General features: G+C 35.8%; 2 protein-coding genes across 4 annotated transcripts in view; both read right to left on the bottom strand.

Moving 5' to 3' along the window:
- Positions 1 to 92: 92 nt before the first annotated feature.
- Positions 93 to 12,579, bottom strand: LOC127415152 (anaphase-promoting complex subunit 7). Its single transcript, XM_051653752.1, has 11 exons — positions 12,390 to 12,579; positions 10,703 to 10,892; positions 10,235 to 10,354; positions 10,035 to 10,146; positions 9,776 to 9,929; positions 8,263 to 8,405; positions 7,334 to 7,451; positions 7,039 to 7,235; positions 6,706 to 6,930; positions 4,020 to 4,170; positions 93 to 1,462 (listed from the first exon to the last, which is right to left on the bottom strand). The coding sequence occupies exons 1-11, from the start codon at positions 12,488 to 12,490 to the stop codon at positions 1,273 to 1,275; spliced, it is 1,701 nt and encodes a 566-aa protein (XP_051509712.1). The 5' UTR covers positions 12,491 to 12,579; the 3' UTR covers positions 93 to 1,272.
- A 2,336-nt stretch (positions 12,580 to 14,915) lies between these two features.
- Positions 14,916 to 26,455, bottom strand: part of LOC127415147 (rap guanine nucleotide exchange factor 1-like) — a 56,478-nt gene continuing 44,938 nt past the window's right edge. For all 3 annotated transcript variants that reach the window (XM_051653736.1, XM_051653737.1, XM_051653739.1), the window contains 11 exons: positions 26,314 to 26,389; positions 26,068 to 26,152; positions 25,874 to 25,966; positions 23,688 to 23,873; positions 23,500 to 23,584; positions 23,282 to 23,376; positions 22,639 to 22,717; positions 22,374 to 22,475; positions 21,396 to 21,493; positions 21,151 to 21,279; positions 14,916 to 18,233 (listed from right to left, as the gene is read on the bottom strand). In XM_051653736.1, coding sequence (XP_051509696.1) covers positions 18,083 to 18,233; positions 21,151 to 21,279; positions 21,396 to 21,493; positions 22,374 to 22,475; positions 22,639 to 22,717; positions 23,282 to 23,376; positions 23,500 to 23,584; positions 23,688 to 23,873; positions 25,874 to 25,966; positions 26,068 to 26,152; positions 26,314 to 26,389 — 1,179 coding nt within the window. In that variant the 3' untranslated portion in view covers positions 14,916 to 18,082. The remainder of the gene's footprint in view (positions 18,234 to 21,150; positions 21,280 to 21,395; positions 21,494 to 22,373; positions 22,476 to 22,638; positions 22,718 to 23,281; positions 23,377 to 23,499; positions 23,585 to 23,687; positions 23,874 to 25,873; positions 25,967 to 26,067; positions 26,153 to 26,313; positions 26,390 to 26,455) is intronic.

Here is a 26,455-nt window from a genome sequence, read left to right on the forward strand (position 1 = left end):
CATGATTTTAATTCCAAAACATTAAAAAATAGACTTGTTTTCTATATAGTGTACTGTAAATATTAAAATAATAAACACTGCAAAATAAGCACTTAAGGTTACAGAAATTTAATTTGAATGATTACATTTCTTGCTTGCTTGGGTGAATCTCAAGGTCATATTTTACCCCAAAATCAACAAACTATATTTTGCATACAGAAAATTAGGCCTATTTTTTTAGGACCATTAGGAATTTTTGCACTGCATTACAGTAATCAGAATCACTTTTGAGATAAATGGTAAATACAAAAAAATAAATAAATAAAAATAAAAAAAAATTTGGGAGGCAAATGTGCCTAATTGTAGAAAAAACAAATAAAATACAGTTCAAAAAATTTTAGCCTCATCAGGCTTCATTTCCTTTATGCAAAATAATTTTCTTTTCCTTAAGATTTTGGGGTGAAATGTGACCTGGGCATGTTTTCAAGAGATTCAGAATAAAAAAAAAAAAAGTTACAAAGAGCCCCCCAGGAAATGATTTTGTGGGATTGTGTTATGTTTTAAGCATTTTCACTGCTGTGCAGAAAACTCTCTTTAACATCAACATCTTCACTTTCTTTGTTGGAAGCAAAAAGCCTCAATAAAGCATGCATAATAATTACAGATTTGACACGTTTATGCATAAAATGGGCAGGTAGCTGACCTAGTCATGAATTTTGCCCATAAACAGCAGAAGTGTAGTCCATGATGTTTAAAGCCAAACAATACTGACAACCTCTCACTGATGCCAAATACTGACAACAAACACCCACTGTCATTACTATTATTCTTTTTTTTAAAGCGGGTGATAAAGAGTGAAGCGTTAAATTGTGGATTTAGTCCAACACATGCAGGCACGTATGTTGAAATATGACCATCCTGTCCTTGTCGACAAGTTTGGTGTTGGCTTAGCTATTTGTTTCCAAGTTAGACACTGAAATGCTTCTTTTTAGTACTGTATACTTGTAGAGTCCGGTTACATACTGATAATAAGCTACATACTAAATAATCACTTGATATGACACAACTGGAAAGATTGGGGGCAAGGTACCAAACGAATAAAGTCAAAACGACATCAAATCCAAATGTCATCCACAAATCCAATAACCCCAAAATGACAATGAGCATAACTCACCACCAGAGGGCAGCAGTGAGCATTACAGCGGCTGTCCGTTCATCGACAGAGTGTGGATGTTACCAGTGGCACACAGAAGTCTGAAGTGCTCTTGGGAGTCAGTTAGCGAGTTTTTGGGGTCACTGCATGCCGAACCACTGCTCTTGATCAGCCCACTGCGCCGCCTCACTGTCACTGCCCTCCAGGTCCCCCTCCTCCCCACTGCCCTCCATATCATCACCATCAAGCTCCACTGTCGCGTCTGTGGGGCTTTCCTCCTTCTCCATCTTCTGCATGCCCTCAAGGGACTTCTGGTCGTTCGGATCGAGGCTACAAGAATAAGGGACAATGACTAATAGGTTTGGAAACAGAGTTAAAAATAAAAGAAAATACAGAGACTTTCATGACTTTGTTTCATTAATAGTTCCCGAACATGTAGTTTCCTGCTGATCCGGATGAAACGGTGTGCAAAAAAATACTCTTATAATGTTTCCTACTGCACAATTCAGCGGTAGTGCCTGAACACAAATTGTGTCCAGTGTAGTCGATTCACGAACCAATGTCTCAGTTCGGTTGGTTCTTTTGAATCTACAGCACGCAACATCCAACACAACAGGTGTAGTCTGATTCCCAAACGAATGACTCTTTTGTGCTGGTTCTTTTAAATCTACAGCGTGAAACCCTCATAGCGTCTTAGTGTAGTCTGATTCCCGAACGAATGACTCTTTTGTGCTGGTTCTTTTGAATCTACAGTGTGAAACACACATCGTGTCCAGTGTAGTCTGTTTCCCGAACTAATGTCTCATTTGAGTCGGTTCTCTTGAATCTACAGCACACAACATACAGCGCAACAGGTGTAGTCCAATTCCCGAACGAATGACTCTTAAGAGCTGGCTCTTTTGAATCTACAGCAAGCAGCACACAGCGCGTTGTATTCCGATTACCAAACGAATGACTCTTATGAGCTGGCTCTGAATCAAAAATGTACATTTATTCATTTAGCAGGTGCTTTTATCCAAAGCAACAAAAATACTTATCCAGTCGGAGCTGTTACTGAATTTCTTATTTCCAAATAATTCTTCCTCAAAATAACTAAAAGAATCATTAATGGAACCATTAAGGAACCGAGGAGGTGGGCCTGGGTAGCTCAGTGGTAAAATATGCTGGCTACCACCCCTGGAGTTCGTTGTTCGAATCCCAGGGTGTGCTGAGTGACTCCAGCCAGGTCTCCTAAGCAACCAAATTGGCCCGGTTGCTAGGGAGGGTAGAGTCACATGGGGTAACCTCCTCGTGGTCGCTATAATGCGGTTCGTTCTCGGTGGGGCACATGGTGAGTTGAGTGCGGATGACGCGGTGGATGGCATGAAGCCTCCACACCCGCTATGTCTCCGTGGCAACGCGCTCAACAAGCCACGTAATAAGATGCGTAGGTTGATGGTCTCAGACGTGGAGGCAACTGGGATTCGTCCTCCGCCACCCGAACTGAGGTGAATCACTACGCGACCATGAGGACTTAAAAGCGCACTGGGAATTGGGCATTCCAAATTGGGCGAAAAAAAAAAAAAAGGAACTGAGGAGGCAGGAAGCGCATCATTGTTTACATTTTTGTTTTTTTGATTTTTTTTTAGATTTTTTTTTATATTGTTTTGAAATTGATTTGGACACTTTTGGTTTGTGAACGGCACAAGTTTCTCTTGTAAACAGTGACGCGCTTCCTGACTCCTCCTCCACGTGACGCGTGACCTTACCAACGAGCTTACGTCATCACTCTCATGAGTGCGCGTCACAGAGATGTACAGAAGCGAACATTTGTAGTTAAAAAGTATACAAGTATTGTTTTGTTTCTAAAAATAATCAATCGTTTGGGTTCAGAAGAACTTTATTTGTCAACTGGAGTCATGTTGATTATTTTGATGCACCCTAAATATGCATTTTGGACCGTTAAAAAAATGGAGGACATTCACTTGCATTGTTTAGAGGCGGCGGCCTGAAATGAAATCCTAAAAGTCTTAAATTCTGTTTTGATGAAGAAAGAAACTCAGATACATCTTGGATGGCCTGAGGGTGAGTAAATTATCAGCAAATTTTCATTTTTGGGTGAACTATTCTTTTAAATTCCACAAGATTCCCATTCCCAATGACTAAAAAGGATGTCGAAAAAGACAAAAGGGAAAGATCTTTTTAAAAAAATCTAGTTTAAAAAGTTCTTAGAAATGTAATCTTTGTATTCATGTTGTTCCATACATATTTGAAAATGTACAGTACATTCCATTTAACAAAAAATCTATTTAACAACTCTAAATATGACAAGTGGTTTAACAAGCAAGTAAAAAGTACTAACGTTCTTTCTTTCACCTTTAGTGTACACAACTATTTTTACAAATATCATATTTTTTTTTAATCATGAATATCAAATCAAGTTTTCATAGGGTTACTCCACTTGACCTGAAAAATCCATGCCTTTTGAAAAAAAAAAAAAAAAAGTCAAAATATCTGAACATTTAACCTTGACAGTTATCAGGGTCCCTATTCTGTGATATCATTTCCTGTTTTATGGTTTTCTAGCTACATGACAACAAAATGTTGGTTGCTCCACAATGATATAGCGGTTTTTCAGATACTGATAATTTTTTTAAACAAAATATAAAGAAATAATAAATCAAAGACTATGCAAAACTACTGACTTTTGTTTTTATCATTTCTCGACAGTTACACCACCTAGACATGTTTGATTTAAGCCCCACATAAAATTATCATAATTAATTTGAATGCAGAAATTACAGTTAGCTTTGTAATGAATGGTAATCTTGGTTCAAGTTTGTATTTTTTAGCTGCTTGATATCATTTTTATGTAAAGTGTGCCAGCAAGAGAGGAGAGTGATGTTACCTGAGTGCTATACTGTACTGGTCCATGGCCTCCTGATAATCATTAACAGCTACCAGAAAATCTCCCAGCATTCTGTGAAGAACACAGTCGCTCTGATTGGCTAAAGTGTTTCGTAGAAGTGCGATCCCTTCCTCGTGTTTCTGTTCTCGACCTGAAACAAAAATAAATAAGATGTTAAGTAGTGACAGACCGATACATCGGCTAAGCTAATAAACTGGCCGATATTTGGCCATGTTGAGATTATTTTCTTATATCAGTGTCCACTTGCCAGATTAACAGAGAAATGGTCATTTTACCAAATGTCTGTTCCAAAATTTACCGACAGCCCTGTTGATTGGATAGCGAAACCTTTAGCCAATTGTTTTGATTAAGAAATGTATTTTCCATAATTAAAATGTGTTATACACTATCATTTAAATGTTTGGACACACTTGACTAAATGTACAGTGGCAAGAAAAAGTATGTGAACCCTTTGGAATTAGCTGGTTTTCTGCATTAATTGGTCATAAAATGTGATCTCATATTCATCAAAGTCACACAGACAAACACAATGTGCTTAAGATAATAACATACAAACAATTATAATCTTTCATGCCTTTATTGAACAAATCCCATTAAACATTCACAGTGCTATGGAAAAAGTAAGTGAACCCTTGAATTTAATAAGTGGTCAATCCTCCTTTGGTAGCAAGAACATCAAGCAAGCATTTCCGGTAGCTGCCAATTTGACCTCCTGTAGGATATCTTGATAAACTTGGGAATTAATTTTTCCCTCGATGATGGCAAGCGGTCCAGGCCCCGAAGCAGCAAAGTAGCCCCAAATCATGATGCTCCCTCCTCCATACTTCACAGTTGGGATGATGTTTTCATGTTGGTATGCGGTGCCCTTTTTACACCATATGTAGTGCTGCGTGTTCTTCCCAAACAACACAACCTTAGTTTCATCAGTCCACAAAACATTTTCCCAGTAGCACTGTTGAGTGTCAAGGTGGTCTTTGACAAACTTCAGGTGCGCAGCAGTGTTTTTGTTGGCAAGCAGCAGCTTCCTTCGTGGTGTCCTGGCTGTTTAATGTTTTCTGTATAGTAGACTCATGAACAGAGATGTTAACCAGTTCCAATGATTCCTTCAAGTCTTTAGCTGTCACTCTAGGGTTGTTGTTTTTTTACCTCATTGAGAATTCATTAATTCACTAGCCACAGTACTAAATCGTCTCCATTTATAGACAATTTGTCTAACTGTGGACAGATGAATATCTAAGCTCTTCAAGATAACTCTGTAACCCTTTCCAGCTTGATGCAAAGCAACAATTCTTGATCGTAGGTCTTCTGAGATGTCTTTCTTGCAAGGCATGGTCCACTTCAGCAGATGCTTCTTGTGAATAGCAAACTCAAAATGTTTGAGTGCTTTTTATTAGTCAAAGCAGCTCTAACCCACACCTCCAATCTCATTTCATTAACTGGAAGCCAGGTTTTCCAACTTCTGACTTTAATAAGCTTTTGTTGATCTCATTAGCCTAGAGATTCACATACTTTTTCCAACCTACACTGTGAATGTTTGAATGATGTATTCAAAATGTACAAGAAAAATACAATAATTTGTGTGTTATTAGTTAAAACAGATTGTTTTTTCATTATTGGAACTTAGATGAAGATTAAAATGTATACATAAAACGCATATAGTCCCTGAAGTGGGAGACCCACATTGACTCCATTGCGATAAAGGCCCAGCAGAGGTTGTACCTCCTTCGCCAGTTGAGGAAGTTCAACCTGCCACAGGCGCTGCTGATACAGTTCTACTCAGCAGTCACTGAGTCTGTCCTCTGCACTTCTGTTTGGTTCAGCTATGAAATTGGATATCAGAAGACTACAAAGGACAGTTCGGACTGCTGAGAGGATTATTGGTTGCCCCCTGCCCCTCCTTCAAGAACTATACACTTCCAGAGTGAGGAAAAAGGCTGGACAAATCACTCTGGATCCCACTCACCCTGCCCATTACCTTTTTGAACTGTTGCCTTCTGGCCGACGCTTTAGAGCTCTGAGCACCAGAACCGTCAGGCACAGGAACAGTTTTTTCCCCCAGGCTATCCATCTCATGAACAGTTAAAACTGCCCCATTGAGCAATAATTAATGTGCAATATACAGTTTAGTCTTTTTATATTATCCAACACATCCAACCTCTTCTGCCATTACATTCCCTTACACTGTACATAACCGATTTGTATTTAGATTTGCACTACGTATGTGTGTGTGTGTGTGTGTGTATGTATGTATGTGTATATATATATATATATATATATATATACATATATATATATATGTGTATGTGTGTGTGTGTGTGTGTATACATATATATATATATATTTTGTCTATTTTGTATTCTTATATATATACTTTTTTCTTTTCAATATTTATCTATTTTTTATTCAATTTTAATTATTTTTTAAAAGTCTTGTTGCTGTTTTTGTATTGTTGTGCGCTGGAAGCTCCTGTCACCAAGACAAATTCCTTGTATGTGTAAGCATACTTGGCAAAAAAGCTCATTCTGATTCTGATTCTGATGTAATTCCAAAGATCACATATTTTTTTCATGCCACTTTATGTTTCTCATGATCTTAAAAAGGCTTATGCTTAAATGCTTGAAATGAGTTAGTGATTAAAAATGTGGAACCTGAATGATTGACATACTTAGGAGCTCCGCTTTCTTCACAACAGCTTTGATGTAGTCGGGTCGTTGTGTGAGAGCTTTATCCAGCAGTGTCTTTGCTTTCTCTTGAGTCATGGGGTCTTCCAGACACACTGTGGCCAGGATAGTGAGAGTTTGGGCATTAGCACCCAGGGTCTTGTAGATGTTATTGGCCATTCCCATCGCCTCACGGATACCATTAGAAGCAAGGTAGCAGTCAATCAATCCTACAAACAAGAAACTAATGCTTTAAGTTGATTCCAAATGGGCAGAAAATAGCACAGGCTTTGTCTAACCTATATATCCAATATGATAAAACTGAAATTCTTTCTTGCCTTCATAGCAGTCCAGACGACAGGGTGCCAGTCTCATGGCTTCCCTGAAGTGTATGATAGCTTCCTGCACTCGGCCCATATTACGAAGTGCTGCCCCCTTCAGGAGGAGAGCCTGCACACTGTTACTGTTCAGCTGAATGGCTTTAGCACCCAGATAGAGGGCTCGAGAGTAGCGTTTACTGTAGAAACTGTGACATCTGAAAGAGAAATCAAAATTCAAAGAGAGTGAGATAAAAAAAACAAACAGAGTTTCTAGCCTCTTTGAAACAGTTAGTCTTTATAGGAATAGACTCACCCAGAGATGACCCAGGGCTCGGCATGCTGGTCAGATATGTTGAACAGTCGTCCTCCAAGAACCTCAACATCTTCTAGGTGTCCCTCTCTGGCCATAAGATAACCGTACACATCCATACCTACAAATTAAATGTATTAGTTCATTCTAACAGACAGAAAAATGCACTTGCATTTAACCTCATGTGACCACGATTCCACGTGAATGGACATTATATTTTGGCTTTCCTATACGCAAAGCATCTTTAAAATTAATTTAATCTGACTGAATACTGTTCACAACACTCTAGACTGTCATTTAAGGGTTAAATGACAGTCTGGCGCATCAAGTCACGTGACACAACTGCACAACTGTTGATTTCTGTTGAACTGTTTCACTTCTACGGGTGCACAGCAAACAAAAGTGCCTCCCGTAACATTACACAAGTTTCATTGAAACCTGTTTGGGTGTAAATAGTAGTGTCTCTTTACACTCGTTTGATATGCTGCTTTAAATAAATCCATTCATTTTTGCACATCAGTGCTCTGATAAACATGATGTCCACATATGTGGATTTTGGGACATTATTCCCTCAAAAGTAGAAAAACATGTTTTTTATATAACTTTCAATATGCTAATTTCTGATGTAATGTCTGTAACGTCTCAAAAACATGAATAACCAACACTCCTGGAAACAAACTATTTGATAAAAAAAAAAAAAAAAAAAAAAAAAAGAAATCAGACTTTCCACAGCGTAACGTAGACATCAATTTTTAGGAAAATTATTTGCTCTAGTAACTTATTTATTTTTTGCTTGTTTATTAGGTGCTACTAGTTACAAATCAAAAAGGGAAATGGAAAATGCACACATCAGTCACGCTCGGGTCTCAGGAGGTTAAAGAAACATCATGCGATGGATCTAAATGCTTAAAGAATTGTTTTCAGTCTTGTACCTTTGATCAGATAAGGGTCGAGCATCTGTGCCTGCTCGAACTTCAAGATGGAGTTCTTGGTGTCTCCAGCCCTGAAGTACACATCAGCCAGGGTGACTAACAAATCAACGTTATCCCTCAAGAGAGACTTCTTCTCCAAAGAGCTACAGGAGGAGAAGCATTAGTCAACAAAAGCTTAGAAAATAAGAAATATTTGTGGGTCATTGACAAACATGGATGTCAGAGGTGATAAAAATTAGTTTGTAGAAATTTTTTTAATAGCATTTTCAAAAAAATAAAAAATAAAATAAAATAAAATACAATTTAATGACTTAAAAAAAAATTTATGTGGTGTAATCATCAAGAAAAAAGTATTAAAATACTTTCCTTGCACCTGGAATACAAGAATGCATGCAACATAATAAATAAAAAAAAATTTTTTTAAAAATCAAACTTTTGAGTTTAGTGACTTTTTTTAAAGAATTTTTGAATCAAGAATATCAATAATTTTTTTTAGGGTTACTCCATATGACCTGAACAAAAGGTGCCTTTTCTTAAAAATGTCAAAATATTGATATTTAATGATATGACAAAATAATGATTTATATATATGAAATAAAACAGTACTGATGGTCTAAAGGGGTCCTCTCTGTTTTATATTTTTTTTATCTCATTACAACAAAATGGCTACCTGCATGTTGGTTAAACCACCTGACTTTGATTCTATGGACAAGATTTTATGAAATATTAATAATATTTTAAAATAAAATTGTTTCACTGTTTTTTTTTTTTTTTTTTTAATAAATAATAATAAAATATTATTCTGCACTTCAGCTGTTAATTATACATTTTTTAGACTCCAGACCACATGACATTTTTTATTTTAATCCCCAGAAAAATGTTTGAACTTGACTTTGAACTCAGTAATTGAAAACATGTTCACCACAGAAGATGTGTTTTCAAATAGGTCTAACTGTTTTGAGTGAATTGCATTTGTAATGTATTTTTGAATCATTTAATAGATCTGGACCAAAAAGTAAGTGTCATGTCACTGATCCTTCAACAGTGTAGAGCTAAGAAATGAAAGATGGTTTCCTGCACACACAAGGAGAATTTTTGAAGAATCTTCACACAGCTCTTTTGCATACAACAACAGTTCATAGTGACTACAGCTGTCAAGCACAAAAAAGGCCAAAAACACCATAAAAGTACCAAATAAAGTAGCCCCAAGACCTGTGCGCTATAATTCAAGTCTTCTGATGTTATGCGATAGCTTTGAGTGAAGAACAGACATTATTCATTGAAAATCTTCCGTAAATGATTCTGCATAGAGATTTTTCAACAAACAAAAAACAAATCTCTGCGTAAGCTGCGTAAACACATTTCTCAACAAAATCTCAGACAACTAATAAATATTATTTCAAAATGCTTCCATGGCAAACCAACACAGCTAGGAAATAAAAGTTGGTTCACAGCATGTACTAATGTTAAATTAATCTTATAATGCACATTTTTGACGCTGTCAAATCCTCACCAGATAGTGTTGATAGCTCTCTGATTGTCCCCTCCATGTATGAAAGCATGGGCTTTGATCCAAACAGACAGCCAATCAAGATTCGGGATGCTCTGAATCACGTCCATTGTCATGGAAGCGACCTCCGCCCCCTTCACCGACAGAGACAGAAGCCCTGCAACAGATTAGAAAGTGGGATGCTTTTATAACTATCTTTCAACACAAAGAAAGGACAAGCGGCCAAAACGCCATCGCAAACACATGCCGCATTCTTACGAACCAATTATGGCATCAAGAGCCATTGGACACTGTCTTAAGACCTCCTTGTAGCTTGTAACAGCTGAACGCTCCTGGCCGGCCTTTCTGTAAAGATTAGCCAGCATCATGTTGATCTACAAATAAAACATATGCAAACAATTAAGCAATGTGCTCATTTATAACAGCAATCATAATATACAGTATATCTGAAAAGATATAGACCTTTGGCGTTCTCTGACGAGAAGGGATCCCATCCAGCACTGATATTGCATCTTTATCCAACTTTAGAATAGTGTAACACTCTGCGATTTTATATTTCACTTCAATCTCTGATGGCAAATTCTGTAGTTAATGAGTAAAATGCTTGTTAGGACAGGAATTTCATTAACTCGATAAAAAATTGCCATGGCAACTAGAGTTTTCACCGAAGTACCATAGCAGATACAGTTACTGTCAATCTTATAAAATCATATCAATTTAACAATTTAATATTCATTCCTTTATTAATAACAGTGGGGGCTAAGAAGGTGCCACGATATTATTGTAGAAACAATAACCAGAAAATAATACAAACAGAAGCAAATAATCCAAAGCAGAAAACACTGCACCAAACTATAGTATTTTGGTGGAAACTGTGTTTACCAAGGCCAATTAGTGTAAGGGAGATATTGAGGGTTTGGGAGAGCTCGCCTGTGCTTGCAGCGCAGATGTTGTGCCACCTGTGTTGGAGGGACGCACTTTGGAAGTTTTGCTGAGCACTTTCTTCTGCTGTAAAGCCATGTTGTATTTGCAGGCTGCATTCCTGTACTCTTTATCATGGAAGATGGCATCAGCATGATACACCAGCAGCTGGTATTTCTGAGATGGAGAGAAGAGCTCCCTGTGAAGATTATGAAGGCATTTTATTAAAAATATTTTAAATAAAATGAACCAATAAAATATGCACAATAAGAACAGAATGTGTATTAAAAAAGTAAATAGGGTCGATTTTGCTTTCATGTTGACTTTAAAAATTGGCTCCTCTACCAGAACAGCTTTTATATACAGTATATATATATATATATATATATATATATATATATATATACTGTGTGTGTGTATATATATATATATATATATATATATATATATATATATATACTGTGTGTGTGTATATATATATATATATATATATATATATATATATATATATATATATATACTGTGTGTGTGTGTATATATATATATATATATATATATATATATATATATATATATATACTGTATATAAAAGCTGTTCTGGTAGAGGAGCCAATTTATATATATATATATACATACACACACACAGTATATATATATATATATATATATATATATATATATATATATATATATATATATATATATATATATACACATACATACACACACACACACACACACACAAATGGAAAATAAAAAAAACCTTTTTGCAATATCATTAACACTATATAATCACTTTATACATGTGTATTATTGCATTCTACTTTATTGTGTGAGTTTATGTAAGTTTGTTGTCTGTGTAAGTTGTTTACTCTTTGTCTGTCTGTTATAGCACATTGTACAGTGGCAAGAAAAAGTATGTGAACCCTATTACACATATAACCTTGTGTATAAATTTGTCTTCAAATCTGGTTTGATCTTAATCTAAGTTTCAATAATGAACAAACACAATCTTTTTTTTTTAACAATAACACACAAATTATTGTATTGTTCTTGTCCATAAAACATAATTCAAACATTCATACTGTAGGTTGGAAAAAGTATGTGAACCCCTAGGCTAATGATGTCAACAAAAGCTAATTAGAGTCAGGAGAAACCTGGCATCCAGTTATTAAAACAAGATTGGATGTGTGTGTTAGAGCTACTTTGACTTAAAAAAATAAGCTTAAACCGATTGAAGTAGAACCCATATTAATTTGCTATGGTCCAAAAGCACTGAGGTGGTACCATGATGGTATCAGATGGCAATAATATCACGGTACTTTGACTTACCATATTAATACACCACTGTATATGTAAAAAAAAAAAAAAAAAATAGTGTGAACATGCATGATAACACATTTCTGTGTTGTTGTATGCTGTTCTGTGGATCTGACGAATAAACTTTTAGTGTTAGACAGTACCTTTAAGTAGTCCATGTTTACAATGCTTTATACTGTTCATCATTGAACAGATACACACTTCAGATCAGACATCTTTCATATGGGTTTTATAATTATTTAAGATATTCACATATAGTATTTTTATAGTTTATGCATTTTATACGTTATATTTGTATTCTATTATTTTAACATTTAATATATATTCTAATATATATTTATTTTAAGATATTGAAAATGACACCGGAGATACTCACGGGTTGTTGGTGCTCATGGTCAGGAGTAAACTGCTGATGATCCGCACATTCGAGTGCAGCCCGGCCGCTGCCATATCCCGCACATGATCGATCACATTCATTTTCACTCGATTAGCTTTCAATCAGGGAGAACAGTGATAGTTTACAGATGCGACACAACACAGCAGAATATGAAACAACAAGCCTGCGAGTTTTTTTTAAAAAAAAAATGGAAGGCAATTATGAGATTTCAAAATAAAAGTCGCTGTAAAAAAAATAATTGTTAATAGCTGCCAACATTTTCTTACAAATATCTAAACAACAAGCAAATTTACTTGAGAAACAAAATTGTGTCAGATATTAAGACATTTTTTTTTCACAGAATATATCTTTAATTTCGTTTTTTTTTTTATCCCCACTGGCAAATTAAAACAATAGAAAAAAGAAAATAGGCAATTATTTCGATTATTTCAATCACAATGCTTCATGGGATGAGTAGCTAGTTCATTCACTCATACGTTAATTTAAGTACACAACAATAAAATTATATGATGATGATGATGATAATAATAATAATAATAATAATAATAATAATAAACATGTGACAGAAATAAATCTCTCCCCCCCCCCTTAGACAGCGATGAATGGGAGACCACATCAAATATTATTTTCACTTACTAATTTGCTCCAACAATAAAAGAAAAAATACACTATTACGTTTGAATGACTTTCCAGAAGAGGATTAAGACAGTCAGATGGGAGAAGTTGCCAAATTTACACTCTCTCTCTCTCTCTCTCTCTCTCTCTCTCTCTCTCTCTCTCTCTCTCAGTAGCTGTAATAGAAACCCCCTCGCAGCTGTGGTAATTTTTTTCAAACGAATTCCAGGGTAATGTAACAATAAGCACAATGTTATAAATGTACACTCAATATTTAAAAAAATTTAGAATATATATAAAAAAAAATTTTTTAAAAAGAAATGCGAGATTTACGCTGCTAAATAAGGCGGAAACGCGTCATCACTGTCTGTGAAAAGGCACCACTGGAAATTAGTAGGAACCAACGTCGCTTTCAAGGCAAGTCAGTCCACTCGGCGGCAATCTTTGGAACGCTTCTTCGGGGCATACAAGGATAGCTCTTATCTACTTGAATGGGGAAAGACCGAAATCTCCAAAATGGTCGGTTATGATTACGATCAAAGAACGTATTTCAAACCACCAGTTAAATCTTACATCAACGATATCATAAATTGTGCTTCTTTTGCTTAGATCCCGCAAAAAACAAACAAAATAAAAACACGCTTTTTTTTAAAGGCTGGTCCAGCTAATGTGCATGCGCGTTCTCGGGTTGACTGGCAGGCGATGTCTGTATCTAAAAGGTGATTGGCTCTTTTACCTGTAAGGCGGGACTTTTTTTGCTACATCCGCCATATTAGGCGTTCCATTCATTTTAATACAAGTAGTCCGTCTTGAGCTAAACAGTCTTTGTTAGGAGGAACACAACAAGCCATGACTTCCTGTTTCACTGGGGAATTTAGTAGGACTGTGAGGTGACAGACAAGCCACATTTCTATTGTTATTCATCACTTTAGGATAGACCTGAAAATACAGTAAAAAGTTTATCGGATTGAAAAAGCCAGTTTCTATGGATTGAATGGCCCAAAAAAAGTCTCCAAGGATCTCTTTGGGTCAGAACATCTCTAAAAATACAATCAGATGCCACAACTTGTTTCAGAGGGTTGCCAAAAAAAAAAGCCTTTGCTGTCATCAAACAACAAACTCAAGTGCCATACAGTTTGTCAGATATTACTGGAACTTTCAGTGGAAGCTGGTTCTTTTGTCAGATGAGACCAAAATAGAGCTTTTTTTTTTTTTTTTTTTTTAAACAAACACCAGGTTGTTTGAGGTTGAGGTTGGTTTGGTGTGGACAGAAAGATAGCCATTCAGAAAAGTACCTCATCCCCACTGTGAAATATAGTGGTGGTGGATATTTGAAGGTCCAAAAATCACATAAAGGCAGCATAAAAGCAATCCATATGACTCCAGTGGTTTAATCCATACCTTCAGAAGCAATATGATAAGTGTGGGTGAGAAACAGATCAACATTTAAGTCCTTTTTTACACTAAATCTCATCTTTCAGATTCTTCTTTTTTGTTTTGTTTTTGGCGATTCACATTCTTTGCACATATCGCCACCTACTGGGCAGGGAGGATAATTTCTAGTAAAAAAAATAATTTAAATATTGATCTGTTTCTCGCCCACCCCTATCATATCGCTTCTGAAGACATGGATTTAACCACTTGGACCTTCAAAGTTCTGGCCACCATTCACTTGCATTGTATGAACCTACAGAGCTGAGATATTCTTCTAAAAATCTTCATTTGTGTTCAGCAGAAGAAAGAAAGTCATGAGCAAACGATGAGAGAATTTTCATTTTTGGGTGAACTATAGTCTATAACTACATACACATTCAAGAGATTTCAATGGGTTCTTTCAGAATAACCAATGCTGTCACTAGCAGGCCAAAAATGGATCACAAACACTCAAAAGACATTGGTGATATTTATATTGTTTTACCAGGTTTCACAGGGTTCCGTGTACAGAGGTACATGTCAGTTGTATGTCATATGCAACTGAATTATCATCATATTCAAACAGTGGTGATATGTGGTCTGTGGTCTTTGGAATTTTAAACCAACTTCATTCCAGTTTGCAGAAAATCATTGCAGGGATTCAGGTTCATACAGTCATGTGAAAAAATAAGTACACCCCATGGAATTTGTTGGCTTTTTTGACATATTTGGACAAGCAAATATTTGGTCCTCTTTGAAACAGTGCCTATTAATAAAGTTGATATACTTAAATGACCCATAAAATTGACATTTTGAAGACATTTTCATAATTTAAATAATAATAATAATAAAAGTAAGATCAGTCAGATGGAAAAAGTATGTACACCCCTACATTTATCACATCTTCAGATCCATAAAATTAGAACCAGGTGTTCAAAATTGGGCGCCAATGATTAGAACCTCCTTAGGTAGTGCAGGAGGAACCTGTCTTAATTAAACCTCTCACATCTAGTGTCTGGTGTTCTCTTTGCTAGTGAGGTTTGTGGTGTCAACATGACAAGATCTAAAGAGTTCTGTAAGGCTTTCAGAAAAAAAGGTTGTGGATGACTATGTGTCTGGCCAGAGATTTAAAAAGATCTCCAAATTATTTGAAATAAATCATTCCACTGTAACGAAAAGCATCTAAAAGTGGTGTAGATTTCAAACAAAGTTTGACAGTGAACGTTTAGGCAAAGACCAGGCCTTTTGGAATAATGTGCTCTGGACAGACAAATCAAAGATAGAGTTGTTTGGCCACAGTACAAGTACACGTTTGGCCCAGACCAAGCTTTTCAGGAGAAGAACCTCATACAACTGTGAAGCACGGTGGTGGGAATGCTGGATTTGGGGTTGGGATTTGGGGTTGCTTCGCTGCCTGAGAGACTGGACAGCTTGTAGTTGTGGATTCAACTATGAATTCTGCATCATATCAAAGAGTGCTTGAAGATAATGTGAGGCTGTCCGAAAGTTGAAGTTGAACTGGAAGTGGACCTTTCAACACGATAATGATCCTAAACACAGTAGCAAATCCACCAAGGAATGGCTAGAAAAAAAGAAATGGAGGGTTATGGAATGGTGTAGTCAAAGCCCAGATTTGAATCCCATTGAAATGTTGTGGGGGGAGTTTGAAAGTACATGCAAGAAAACCCACAAACATCTTGCAGCTGAAAGAATTTAGCAAGGAAGAGTGGTCGAAAATTTCAGCAAGCTGGTGTCAGAGACTGGTGGACAATTATGCAAAACGCCTACAAGGAGTTATTTCTGCCAAAGGGGGCAATACTAGCTTATGAGGCCAAGGGTGTACTTCATTTTTCCACAGAAGAATATCACATCTACTGATATTTTTGTTTAATAAATCATTGAAAAAGCTAATTTTCCTTGTGGTTTGCTCAAGTACATCAACTTTATTAATAGGCACTGTTCCAAAGAATAATAAATGTTTGCTTGTCCAAATATGTCAAAGCAGCCAACAATTTCCATGGGGTGTACTTATTTTTTCACATGACTGTACATATGTACGTCTGTGATCTGTCCATTTGAAACCGTTTCCCAACAGTTTCTTCTTTCACCCCAATCAACCTCAAAGTGCACATTTTATAATCACACACCAGAGAAAAATCTCTCTACAAATGTCCATGTAAAATCCTTTTAAAAAACAAAAGGAAAACTGCATTAAAAAAAAAACTAAATCACATTAACACCACTACATGAACAGCTTTAAGCACTTGATAGTAGGTCCTTGATCAAAGTGATATTACTTGGAGGTCAGACAGAAGCAAAATTTTGTACCTGGCTGTTGTGCAAAATGTTATATTTTTCTTATGAGAAAAAATACTGAAATGTACCCTAAAAACAGTAACACAATTCTTCTTCTCTAAGTGGTGCTGATGGTCTTGGAATAAAAAGCGTATTGTAAGCACATCTATGCACATACAGGTAAATATACAAATAAATAACTTGAATGGTAAACAAAATAATGAGTTTCCCTGATTAGTAGCAATAATTAACTGTAATTGGAAGACAATTGATTTTAAATAGGCCTCAGGTCAGTGGTTCTCAACCTTTTTGACTCCAAGGCCCCCCCCATTGTCGGAGAAAATATTCGAAATCCCCCCCATGTAGGCTATTAGATATTTATAAGACATTTCCTTCAAACTTGTGATTCCAGAAATGTCTAGAACTGTATATTCTTCATAAAAAGCAAGCTGTTGAAGAGAGTTATTACATTTTTAGCATTTTCAGTAAGTTAAATTATAATAATTATATAAAAATTATAATAATCTATCATATTTTAAATAATTCTAAGAGATCTTGAGGCCCCCCTGGAAGTGTGCTGAGGCCCCCTAGTGGGTCCCGAACCCCTAGTTGAGAACCACTGTAATATGTAACCGAAATATGAAAGTGACATTTCTTGACAGTACATTTTAAAGAGCTTGATGCAGATGTAAATCGACACACTCCTGTTGAAGAATTAATGTAACAAATGCAGTCAACATAAAACAGCAATTAAATGGATTCAGCCAGATAGCGTGTTAAATGAGGAATAGATTAATGACTATTAATGACCTTGTGACCTCATTATGACCTATTACCACACATGCTTAAAGAGGTTCAATCCAGTAGCTAAACATACAGCAATCCCTTTAAACCCAAAGAGTCTTTATGTGCATTGGTAACATAAAAAAATAAATAAATAAAAATATCAGTCTTCAAGGAACTAAAACCTCCTCAGTGCCTGATGAGGCATCGTGGTATTAGTTTGCAATTGGAGTCGTGTTGTTTCCAGATTGCACTACCAACATCCAGGTGGTGAGATGGTCCTGGAATCACCTTAAATCCCAGGTTATAATCTCAAACCTCAATCTCATGTATCCGACGAAACTCTTTGTGCTCGGCACAGCTTCACTCCAAATTTACATACAGGTTAAGATGCAGTGCAAATACAAAATAAAATCTAATCATGATTTAAAAAAAAGTTTCGGTCAACTGTAACAGAAATACAGTATCCAGTCTCGTAGCTGCCATTACAGTAACTTTTTTAATTGCTGTGTCTTGACACATCATTGGGGGACGGGGTTTAAATGCAGTTTGTTCACTTAGGCGAACTATGTCTTTTCCTCTCGTTCTGTTTTTCGTCTTGTGATGTTACGAGGTTTGATCTTCAAAGAGAGCTCCCACAATGCCTCCTCAGCTAGATGATCACTGAAGTCATTGAAGAAGGACACAATGTCGTCATTGTGTTTGAGATCATAGTGCCTATAAGAAAGAAAATTAGAAGTCACAAAAAATGCAAGGTGTAGAAGGAACTACTACTATATTTTATGCTTATAAAATATGCATTGAAATGCTTGCACCCACATACACACTTATAAATATGCAAACTAAATGTGCAGTGTAGTGATTGAGACAACTCATTGATCCTTTTTCATGAAACATGAGTATTAAAAATGTGTGTGTAATGCATTCTAATGTAAATTGTCCCAGTGCAAAAATGTGTTTACTAACGATTTACACTAAAAAGTGTTCTGCTCATGTGTCATGAATAAGGCAAATTGACTAAATTTACCTGTGTGAGTTATTTTTAATTTTATAAAAGTGTCAAACTTCAAACTAGTTTTTATTCAGTATTCAATAAAAGGCACCAGACAAATAAATTTATTTATGCCTCAAAACACATATAAATCCTTCTAAGAATATTTCTTGACCTTATATTCTTATTAAGTTTTCTAAACAAACTATACAGAAGAATTTTAATCTAAAGAGCAATGATACAGTCATTCATTCAATGCATTGAAGGCACCGTTCCTATATTTGTTTATAAAATTTACATTGAAATGCTTACATTCACATGAACTCTTACAGAAATGCTATAACATGCAGTGTAGTGACTGAGCAAACTCATTGGGCCATAATCATGAAACATGAGCAAAACAAAATTGTGTGTAAATACTGTACATGCACAAGACACAATAATTGTTTTACTAACGATGTGCACACATTTGTTCAGCTCGTGTTTCAGGAATAAGGCAAATGTAATTAATTGTCATTAACCTGTGTTAGTTTTTTGTGCTTCTATTTCTATTCTATTTCTATTTATGGAAGATTCGTTATAAGATGAAATGGTCAGATAATAAACGTAATTTTAATGTTTTTCTGATAGAACTGCAATGTTGTCATAATATGGTAAAGCTATGTAAAAATAATAAAGCAAAAATATTTGTTAAAATGTCTGATTTAACAGATTAATGATCTTTGTCTTTTGAAACCCCAGTTTTTATTTATTTTATTACTATAATTACTTGTACTATATAATACTTTTATTACTTTTATCTGCATGGACGGATCATAGATGTGCCTGTGCAGACGTACAGAAGTAGTTCATTTTGAATGCTGCGCCACGCACTGTTTGCCCAAGTCACAAAAACTGGAGTGTGCATGACCGCGTGAAATGAGGGCTTGTGGCGCAAACGCACTTCCGCCAATGCAGTGATGACTTCATTTTTGTAGCGCGCAACCTCGCGAACAAGCGGCTGCGTCAAGTATAAACCAGGCTTAAAAAGTGAAAAAATACACATATACAAAATACAGTTATATTCAAGATATATTCTCTGAAAGCAAGTCTAAATATCTTATATGTTGCTTCTCGGGTAAATGTATCTTGTTTTGACAATTTGTAGATATTTTTACATGGAAAACAAGACAAAAACACCCGATAACAATAGTATTTTTTGCAGTGATTTGTTTTACTGAACTAAACTTAATAGAAAGTATTTTTTATATGAAGTATCAAGTATTTAGTGTTTTTTTAAAAGATGCTTTTGTCCTCTTTTTTTTATTTTCTATTTTTTTTACATTTATTTACTTTTGTAAGCACATGTTTACACAACCTCTTAACTCAAAGCACAAGCTGAATTTTCGGTTAAGAGCAAATGATTAAGGGGGGCCTGGGTAGCTCAGCGAGTATAGACGCTGACTACCACCCCTGGAGTCACGAGTTTGAATCCAGGGTGTGCTGAGTGACTCCAGCCAGGTCTCCTAAGCAACCAAACTGGCCCGGGTGCTAGGGAGGGTAGAGTCACATGGGCTAACCTCCTCGTGGTCGCGATTAGGGGTTCATGCTCTCAATGGGGCGCGTGGTAAGTTGTGCATGGATTGCGGAGAGTAGCATGAGCCTCCACATGCTGTGAGTCTCCGCGGTGTCATGCACAGCGAGCCACGTGATAAGATGCGCTGATTGACTGTCTCAGAAGCGGAGGCAACTGAGACTTGTCCTCCTCCACCTGGATTGCAGCCCTAGTTCTAAGTGGGTCTGAAAGTTCCGCAAGGCCAAGGAAGGGTTAGGGCAACGTGAAATCAAAATAGAACCTATTTACTTTTGTAATAAATGTTCCTGGTCTTATTCTGCACAATTCATACATTTTTTCTTTAATTTTTAATCAAAATGTAATTACTTCCTCCACGTCTATAGAGACTTTTAACTTAAATTTTCTGCTGATGTAACCAAGGATTATTATATTATTAAATAATAATCACCTATAATATCATAGCCTAACATGGCGGTTTTTAAGCTGGTGTCCAGGGACCCCCAGGGGTCTGCAAGGGGGTGCTAGGGGGTCCGCAGAATTTCAGAGAAGAATAAGTGTTTAAAAAAACAAAAAACTTTAATATGTAATGAATTTGACATGATTACTGTTTTAGTCTGCTTTCTTAAGACTAGGTTTATACATCTAACATTAGTTAATTTCGAATATTTATTAGAAAAAAGATGCGCTGTCAACTTCATACAAAATAGTTTTTACATATTTGTATAATTTCTTTTGATTTGAGTATAATAACAATATAAAAGCTAATTTTATTATTAATTTTTTTTGCACAAAATATGTTGTCTTTATAATATAACACTTAATTTTCTCACACACATTAAATGGATCTTAATACATAAAAACATTTTAAAGCAGTCTTTTTATCATACTTGGGGGTCCTTGGCATTAAAAAGTTTGAAAACCCATGGCCTAACACATGTCACCTCCTCAAGATCCAATCAAATCCTAATGGATTAAATCAAGTCCCGGCCTACTGAATAATCGGTTTAAGTCAAAAATACAGAAATATGTCTCTTTACGGAAGTTAAATGTGTTACGAAAGCCATTTCATGTAGTCTTTAAGTACTCACACTTGCTGGAAGCGCCTCATTGTGTCCAGGATATTGAACTGCTGCCAGCGTTTGGAAAAGTTTATCTTTCCATCAATGAGGTCAGGATTCCCAAGATGCACAAAAGTTAAGTCCTGGAGGATGAGACCTCTGTATTGTGTGACAAAGAGTGCAAAACAGAAGAAAGGGGTGTTATATATCCAAAATATGTAATTTGAATCACTATTGAAAACTAATATGTTTTTTAAAGCTTGAGGTGTCCTTACAGGTACGGTATACATGGAGGCTCCACATCTGCTAAAGCTGCTCTATACGCCCGGAATGAGGAGGAACTGTCAATTAAAGTGCAATACTCCTCCAAACCCTGTAAAGATAACATTAGTCAGTAGGCCGTAACAGGACAGAATCAGAAAAGAACTAAGGCCATGTCCACACTAATATGGATTTGGTTGAAATTGCACTGATTTTACTACTTTTTGTCTCTCATCCACACTAAAATGGAGAAAACAAGACTTTCGAAAAATGTTTTCTTGTAGAGGTAGACCGATATATCGGTTTTACCGATTAATCAGTGCCGATAGTTGCTTTTTGGAACTATCGGTTATCTGCAAAAATGTATGGCAATAGTTGCCGATAGTTTTTATTTTAATTCCTCAGTGTTCCTTTAATAATTACGTTTTCAAAATTCAAGCGAGGGCATGCAAAGAAAAATTTGACTATGGAAATGTCCCTCGTCAGACCATACATTGTGTCTCCAATTATATATATTGTGAATAATAATAATATATAGGCTATAAAAAGCTTAATTTGGTAAATATTAAAAATAGAGCATTGAAACGGAGCCACGTCTCTGTCATTTCAAAATAAGAGTCCCCGGTGTGTTTCAGGCTTGTTTAGTGTTAAAAGTCCCATGCTGTACACCCAATCTTCTTTTTTTATAATTAATATTGGTCAAAAAATAAACTACATCTGGGATTTTATTCATTTTGTACTCTGCCCTCTATATCTCTGCCGAATAAGAAAATGTTGTAACATTCTATGAATCAATTCTAAAACCTATCGGCTGATTAATGAGTTATCGGCCTTTTCCACCACCTTTGTTATTGGTATTGGCAAAACCCACTATTGGTCGACCTCTATTCTCAAGTACTGCATACTCTGGAAAACAATGACATGACAAAAACATATTAATGTTGACATGGCCTCAGAGGGTATGGAGACAGGGACACATGGGAGTGATTTACCTCTGAAGTTTGCTTTTGCCATTCCAGTCTTCTAATTGGTGCTGAATCCAACGCTGATAATATTGCCAAGTAGGAGTTGAAGTTATTGAGTTTTCTTAAGTGCTAATTTACAGAAGGACATGGGATAAAGGTTATTTTTCTAGAAATAAGTCCAATAAATAATTAGATTAAATTTGGAAATATAAAGTCTGTCCTGTTATGTGGATTCACAAGAAACTAGTAAATATATCCTTAATTCCAAATTAATTCAAAAAATATTTTGCACCTTCATAACTTTGATGAACTTTAGAAGAAGTTTTTCTCGATCCTGGGCTTTCTCCTGTTGGATTATTAAGGACCGAACCCTTGAAAAGAGAGATTTAAAAAAGAGAATTATTTAAATGAACAGCACTGCACCACTAATGAAACTACAGCACCACAGCCTGATTTGAATTGTGATGAGATAAAAAGGTACTGTGAAATACTACAAAGACAATAAATCAACAGCACATTTTTCTTCACCAACTTCATGTAAAAATTAGGGCTGTCAATCGATACATTTTTTTAATCACATCAATATAACTGAGAAAGGTCCCCAAATAAAGATAATATAAGTATATAATAATTTAAAAAATATATAATTCATATATAATTAAAAGTATGTAACTTTTTCAGTGTTAAAATACTTTGTCCTATCCCAGTTTAATATGCAAAAACAGCCATCAGTTGACCCGTTTCAAGAGACAATAACATTGGCTCAATCAAGGGCGAGTTGGGATACGGGACTATCTGTTTGTTGGTCCAACTGCGCTAGATGCAATGGTTAAAGACGTCCGTCGATGCAATGGTCAAATACCTCCATCTAGAGCATTTTTACAAAGAAAGATTAATGCATTCGGTGTTCCAACTCGAGAATCAGAGCTTCATACCAGTATGACATGTTGTTGAAGTGCTCTGTGAACTGGGTCAGATTGGGGCTCTTTTCTTCGTTTTGTTCCTTTGCCCAGAGTAACACCTCAGGGATCTGCAGAAAGACAGGAAAAACATGTCAAAGAACTCCTGAATCGCACAAGTCAATCCCAAAGAATTTGTGAATCTGTTAGGGAAAGTTAAGGACTGTGTATAAATGACGCGGAAGGGGCAGTACCTCTATTTTATAAAACAGCTCTGCATCGAGGAGAGTAAGCTGATCTGCAATCTCATGACTGCGGAAGTCATGCAGAGTGCCGGGTCTGTGTTAATAAAGAGTCAAAATCAGTGTGAAAATACTTGCATTCCATCACCTTTGAAAGTCTGCTGGATGGTTTCATTCTAAGAGCATTAGAAGAGCATTACCTTGCAGCAACACTTCTTGCAGCGAGCGTTTTGAGGGAGTTGGAGTACTGCAGCAACTTCTTCTGTTGAACTTTATCTAGAATATTCTTGCGCAGAACTCGGGCCAGCGTGAGCTCTCCATCAATCAACAGACTGAACACTAGATCCATGAGCTGCTTCAGGATGTCTTCAGTGAGCTCCACCAAACTGATGACACCAAAAACGATGACATTTTAATAATAATCATGATAACATTGCGCTCACACATAAAACAATAAATTGCCATATAATTGACAGATTAACTTCTACAGTACAGGATATCACAATTGTTATTCACATAAGCAACGACTTTACACATTTTATACATATTGCTACAGAATTACATCTGTAAATTGCAAAAGCTGATTTTCCAGCATTTCCACAATGCGTTTTGTCTACAAATGACCTCTAAACTGGAAAAATAAAAAGTAACATCCATGATAAAAGCACCAAATCTCATACATCCCTTTACAAGAGGGTACAGAATTAGGAATTAATGGTGACAGTTTTCAATAAGACTCTATTTGTTAACTTTGGTGAATGCATTAGGTATCATGACTTAACAATGAACAATGCTGAACGCTTACAAATGCTGATTTTTTTTTTTTTACAGCATTTAATAATCTTGATTAACCTCTTTAACTTTGGTGCCTTTTTGGGCTGCTGCCTGCAATTTTTCACCCTCAAATTTAAAAGCTCACCCTTTACACATACTGTGTACTAATTGCCAAAAACGAATTGCCCCCCCCAAAAAAAGAATACAATTATTAATAATGCTTTTTTAAAAAAATCTTATGATGAATAGAATTTTAAAAAAGAAAAAAATTTTTTTTTTTTTTTGTAAATGCAATTCTGGTTCTGTTCACCTCATCTCCCTCCAAAAAGTCTTATTTCATTCCACTAGAGGGCAGCAAGTACTAGAATGTTTTTTTTTTTCCCTCTGTCACCTTCCATCACTATATGCCGATCTGAAATGTAGGTGGCGCTCTAGTGCATTTTAGCACTCAAAGATGTGCTCATCCATAGACATTCAGTCTAATTTTCAGTTCATGCACCACCCCCATTGTTTCATCAAATATCTCAGCCTCTGAATGGACTAGAAGCTCAGGTATCATTAGAAAGCTGAGATCCTCCCATTTGCGATGATGTATAACATTTTATCCACAATAGTCGATAACATAAATTTCCAATTATGTATTTAGCATGCTTTTCCTGTTGGACCGCATATTTTGTTCTGGACATCCAAGATATAACATTGGATTATTCACACAAGCAAGCTCACAGACAAGTACAATTTTTTAGAAAACTGCCTGGTAAAAGCAAATATAAAGATTTTAGCTATTTGAGGCTTACAGAAGCAGTGACCGGTGCATAAAAGAGATGTTTATATTTGATGTCTTAAAGAAATCTAATTTCATTTTGTGATTCTTTTGAACACCTTTCGAACTGTGGTATTAGGGCAACATTGAGCGGTCATATTCCTGAGAATTAGAGCTTTCATTTGATATATGATTTGTCTATTTAAGTGCTATCTGGAAGACTTTTATATTCATATTAATGTTTCTACCACATGACCTCTAGGTGGTAACGATTTGCGATGCAAATGTTTTCAGGCTTTATTTTGTTATGTAGCATAAATGCAGAAGTTATGGTTATTAATGAAACGTTCAGATTCTAAGTTTTCAAACGATACCACATATGCCTGAGTTATGTTTTCAGACTCATACAGAGACTTGAACATTTTAAGCGTAAACTTTTCTCACGACATAGCACCCCCTTCTGGACCCACCGGCTGGTCTGCAGAGTTGAAGAGGTTAATGCTAATTTAGCAAAATACTATTGTTCATTGTTAGTTCATAATGCATTATCTAATATTAACATATACTTTACGCATTACGTATACTAATACATATCTTTTAATATAAAAAATGTATTAGTATATGCAGAAATTAACATTACCAAACATGAATTAATGTTTTAAAATGTTGCTAAATATTGTGTTAAATAATGTTAATGAATACAAACTTTTTGTAAAATACTACCAAAATAACATTTAGGAATGAGGTTATTTCTTTTACAGATATATAGAAGTAGGTTTATGCAATCCCACAGATGGAGATATTTAATTTGGTCCCACAGTTGTAATGTAATTTTAAATCCAAGCTCACCAAAGCTCATCCACGACCCGCACCAGCACAAAGAATGTGTTTTTACTAACACGCTGTTTGACGTTGTCAGAACTGTGAGAAAACCTGGTATACGTGTTCAGAGTTAAGGGCGAAAAAAAGAGGCTTGGTGTGTAAAAAAGTGTTAGCAATCCAAAGATTTATAAGCCACTCTCTCCCGTTCTCATAAAGGATATCTATGGCGGAGCTTTTTAATCAGGTCCTCTGGGGTTAGAAACGTTCTGTATGTGGTCAAAAATGCTTCACAGTATAAAACTCGATCTGCAAAAGAGAACATAAGATATATTTATGTAATCATAATTATAGGTTGAGTTAAGAATGTGAAATTCTAAAAAAGACAAAAGCTCAATTTTTTATCCTAACAGATTTGTTGAGTTTGAACACAAAATAGGTGACATCGCCAGATTAAAAGGTATTCTTACCTTTGCGATCTGTTTCTGTGGCATGAACTAATAAAATGTCTCCTGACCCAGCTCGGACATCAGGGCCATCATCTTTCTGAAACAGATTAGGATTAAACAAATTTCAATAAGCAGGTCAAAGTTAGAGCTTTTCATTTAATCA

Source organism: Myxocyprinus asiaticus, chromosome 24 (genome assembly GCF_019703515.2).
Source record: "Myxocyprinus asiaticus isolate MX2 ecotype Aquarium Trade chromosome 24, UBuf_Myxa_2, whole genome shotgun sequence".
Taxonomy (NCBI): Eukaryota; Metazoa; Chordata; class Actinopteri; order Cypriniformes; family Catostomidae; genus Myxocyprinus; species Myxocyprinus asiaticus.

Excerpts from the sequence above, each read along its gene's own strand:
- LOC127415152 (XM_051653752.1), bottom strand. The coding sequence starts at position 12,490 with ATGAATGTGATCGATCATGTGCGGGATATGGCAGCGGCCGGGCTGCAC. Across the intron at positions 9,930-10,034 it reads GGCTCTTGATGCCATAATTG|GGCTTCTGTCTCTGTCGGTG; the intron begins GTTCGTAAGAAT and ends AATCTGTTGCAG. Across the intron at positions 1,463-4,019 it reads CAGTACAGTATAGCACTCAG|CCTCGATCCGAACGACCAGA; the intron begins GTAACATCACTC and ends TTATTCTTGTAG.